The sequence below is a fragment of the Athene cunicularia genome (assembly GCF_003259725.1).
Source record: "Athene cunicularia isolate RWA chromosome 5 unlocalized genomic scaffold, athCun1 chr5_part1, whole genome shotgun sequence".
NCBI lineage: Eukaryota > Metazoa > Chordata > Aves > Strigiformes > Strigidae > Athene > Athene cunicularia.
Window position 1 is genome coordinate 9619537 of NW_020799101.1, and position 3599 is coordinate 9623135.

The window sequence follows — 3599 nt, forward strand, 5'->3', positions numbered from 1 at the left end:
TTTTTTTTTTTTTTTTTTTTTTTTTTTTTTTTTTTTTGCACTTACCTGCTTTATTTATTACTGCTTTAAATGCTACTCAGAAAGTCTTTTTTTTTTCTTTTCTTTTTCTCTTTTTTTTTTTTTTTAATCTACAGTGCGTCAAAAGTTGCAATGAAGAAAAGAACAAAATGGTAAAACCACAGCTCTTGACAACTCTGGTTAGAGAGAGATTTCACAGCTTTCATTCAGCACGCAGACCCCACGGCCTTCAGGTGCTTAAAACCATATTTTTTCATACAAATTAGTTTAAACAGCACTTTTGCTATACAGTACATCTAGTTAACTGACATCCCTTACCCCACCAGTAATACCGATTATCTGACAAAAAAAAAAAAAAACAACCAACCTTATTTCAAATAGTGTTAATATCTAGTGCAACAGGGACAAACTCATCTCTCCACAGGAAAAAGAACAAACAAACAAACAAACAAAAGGATCACAAAAGTATTGGTGGTATAAAAAGGTTTTGTTTTCTTAAAAAACACACCACAAATAAATAAAAGTAAAAAGTAACAGTCCTCTATATACTCAGCATAATTTAAGAATAGAAATGTTAATATGTTAATGGTGGTTACTTTTTATTCTCCAATTCTTAATTTTCTAAACCTTTAAATTATTACTCCCTGAGAGCTTTGAATTATTTTTATTTTTTTTTTTTGTCTTTTTTTGGACTGACATTTGACAGGTAGTTCTGCTTACAAATTTGCAATGACAACGAACAGCAAACCAGTCGAAAAAAGGACCTGGCTAAGAGATGAGCATTTCTTGGCATCGCTGCTTCTGTGTGTCCGATAAAGAAAAGAGAAGAGAAGGTGGGTGAAAGCCGGTGGGTTTTGCACCAGCCCCTTTGTATATCAGTGACCTTTGGTCCTGACCCACCTTGACAGAGGATAGTTTGTCCCATTTAACAGAAAGCAAGAATAAAAATTACAACACGAAAGTTTATGCTCTTCCTCTCCTCTGAGAACTGACCTTTCCCACTATCTAGGGCCAGAAAATGTTATAAAAGTATAAATACATCTGTGTGGTGTTAGAACAATAAGCACTTTGGGGTAAACTTTCTCCTTTAGCACGGTGGCATTAAGAGGAAAAAGAGCGTTTCCCAAGGATGACGGGAAGAGCATTGCCGGGAGCGCCTGTGGCGCCGAGCCCAGGAACCAGCACAAAAGCATGGATCTGCGAGTTTTTTAGAATGATCACAACAATGAGAAAAAAAAACAACCAACGGATTAAAGTTCAGTCAACTTTTCTTCTTTAAACCGCTTGGCTTGTGTGCAAGGCCTCCCCCGCAAACAGCCCCGGGGTGTCCGACCAGGAGAGTGGTGGGGAGCGGCTTCCCATTGCCTTTGGGGACCATGGGGACTGCCGGCGTCTCCGGGTTGGGTCCTCTTGCTCCGCAGATGCGGCATTGTGCTTGTGCATGGGGAGAACTACTTTTCAGAGTGGGTCAGAGGGGAGGAGGCAGCGTTGGTACCCATCAAGGTGGGCTGCCCGCACACCTCCATCTGCGCCCCCAGCCCAACTATATACACAGTATATACACACACACACTCGCCTGCAGGGAGAAAGAGCGTGCCACTGTTTCGCTTTGAATTGCAAGGCAGTTTAATGGGAATAACCCCCCACCCCAGCCACTTCAAAAAGACTAACCCACGTTTTTTTGTTGGGTTTTGTTGTTGTTTGTTTTTCAGAAGTTGAGCTTGGTGATGGGCCTCTCACGGCCACAGTCGGCCAGCTGGCTGGCAATGTGCTTGCGGTTGCGCTTCAGTTTGAAGAGGTCCTTGTCGAAGACTTCGCCCGAGCGCAGGGCCGAGACAAGGTCGTCAAATTCGCCACCTTCCTCCCCACTCTCCTTCGCCTTCTTCATCTTGCGCTCCCGCTCACGCTGCTCCTTCAGCTACATGCCATGGCAGGGGAGGAAAGAAGACATCTCACTCTCATGCAGGTGGTTATGGGGGTGCCCAACACACACATGGTCACCCCCAAACTCATGAAACAAGACCGGTTTTCCACCCCAGTGCTCAGCACACAAGAGCTAATCGGGGTTATTGATACAACCCATGGGCAGAGGTCCAGAACTCCATGGCTGCTGCTGGTGGGTCACAGCAGCCCACAGGCACCACCTGCTCTGATGCATGTTTTAGTTCCAAGATCTCACCAATTTATGGTCATTAGTTAATTATGGAATCAACAGTAAAAAGACAGTGAGTCTAAGAGAACAGAAGCTCCTTGCCCAGTCATCAGTGCTCCCCAAGTCACCACAGCCACCATGGGGACAGCACGGCATGGTTGCCATCCTCGGGTGCCTTGGGGGTGCTGCCGAACTCGCTGGTGCCCGCTCACCTGTGCCTCCATGCGTGCCCGGCGCTCCTCCTCCTCCTTCCTCCTCTTCATATTCTCGTTCTCCTGTTTGGCCTCGGTCACAGCTTGAAGGAACTGGTCAAAGATGCCAAAGAACTCATCAGGCTGCATTTTGCCCGTGTCTTCTCCAAAGTGCTTCACAGCCTTGGAAAACTGAGAGAGAGAAGACAGAGGTCCGTCAGTCTCGGAGATACCCACTGCACTGGCAAAAACCTCCATGAGAAGCCTCTGACCTGATGGCCATGATGGAGAGCAGGGCTTTACTTCATGAAGCCTTGACTTAAACATGAAATAAATCAACTGATATTTTACCTGCTGCCTTGTTAAGAGCCGACCTGGATTGCTCCTGAGCCTCCTCTCCCCTTCTTGCCTCTGGCTCTGCTGAGCCTCCCCCCACCCCAGCTCGACTTTATTAACTAAACAGCAGTAAAAACAAGGAAGCAAAATATTGTGGGACTGAAGACCGAAGACATAAAACTAATAGTAAACACGGCAGGGGAAGGGAAACTCGCACTTTTAAGTTTTACTTTGAAGTATTTTTGGGGTATTATTTATCATTGCCACATGCTCTGCTATTGGAACCAAATGTGTTGGTGAAACTTCTAAAAGACAATTCTGCCCAGGCTCAGGCACAGCCCTGGGTAGGGAAATAGGGAGTTTTCCTGACTTTCATGCTGTTTGGACACCGTTAATTTAAGGGAGTCAAATGAGGCCGTAGCAAAGGTCAGGACAGGACATCCACAATCTGCTGAGGCATCCCAGTCCCCAAGGCCCCCAAAGGACTGACATCCTTTGTTCTCACTTCCAATTTGTTCTCACTTCCAGTTTGAAGGAGACTGTACGCAGAAAGTTTGTTAAAATGGTGATGGTGCATTCTGGAGATAAGCATGCTTAAAAAAAAACCCAAAATCAAAGCACAAACAGATTTATTAGTTGCTTTGATTTTGCTGGATAGACCAAGAGGAACGTTTTTAAAGCCTGCCTGTATGATTTAGCTTTATTTGCTGGGGGGCCCCAGGCTCTTCAAAAGACATTTAGGGAATTTTTATTTCTTTGTTTACTTAAGAGACTTAGCACTTCAAGATGCAGGGAGGACTCTGAGAGGTGCCACTATATAAGTCAAAATAATTGAGGTTATTCTTTTTGCTTTTCATCAAGATATTAAATTCTCTGCCATGTTACAGGAGATTCGGGGGGGG

The 3599-nt window shown here is 44.7% G+C and overlaps 1 protein-coding gene across 2 annotated transcripts in view; it reads right to left on the minus strand.

The window, feature by feature from the left end:
- Window positions 1-86: 86 nt before the first annotated feature.
- Window positions 87-3599, minus strand: part of DAAM1 (dishevelled associated activator of morphogenesis 1) — a 114037-nt gene continuing 110524 nt past the window's right edge. For both annotated transcript variants that reach the window (XM_026849261.1, XM_026849260.1), the window contains 2 exons: window positions 2383-2553; window positions 87-1936 (listed from right to left, as the gene is read on the minus strand). In XM_026849261.1, coding sequence (XP_026705062.1) covers window positions 1727-1936; window positions 2383-2553 — 381 coding nt within the window. In that variant the 3' untranslated portion in view covers window positions 87-1726. The remainder of the gene's footprint in view (window positions 1937-2382; window positions 2554-3599) is intronic.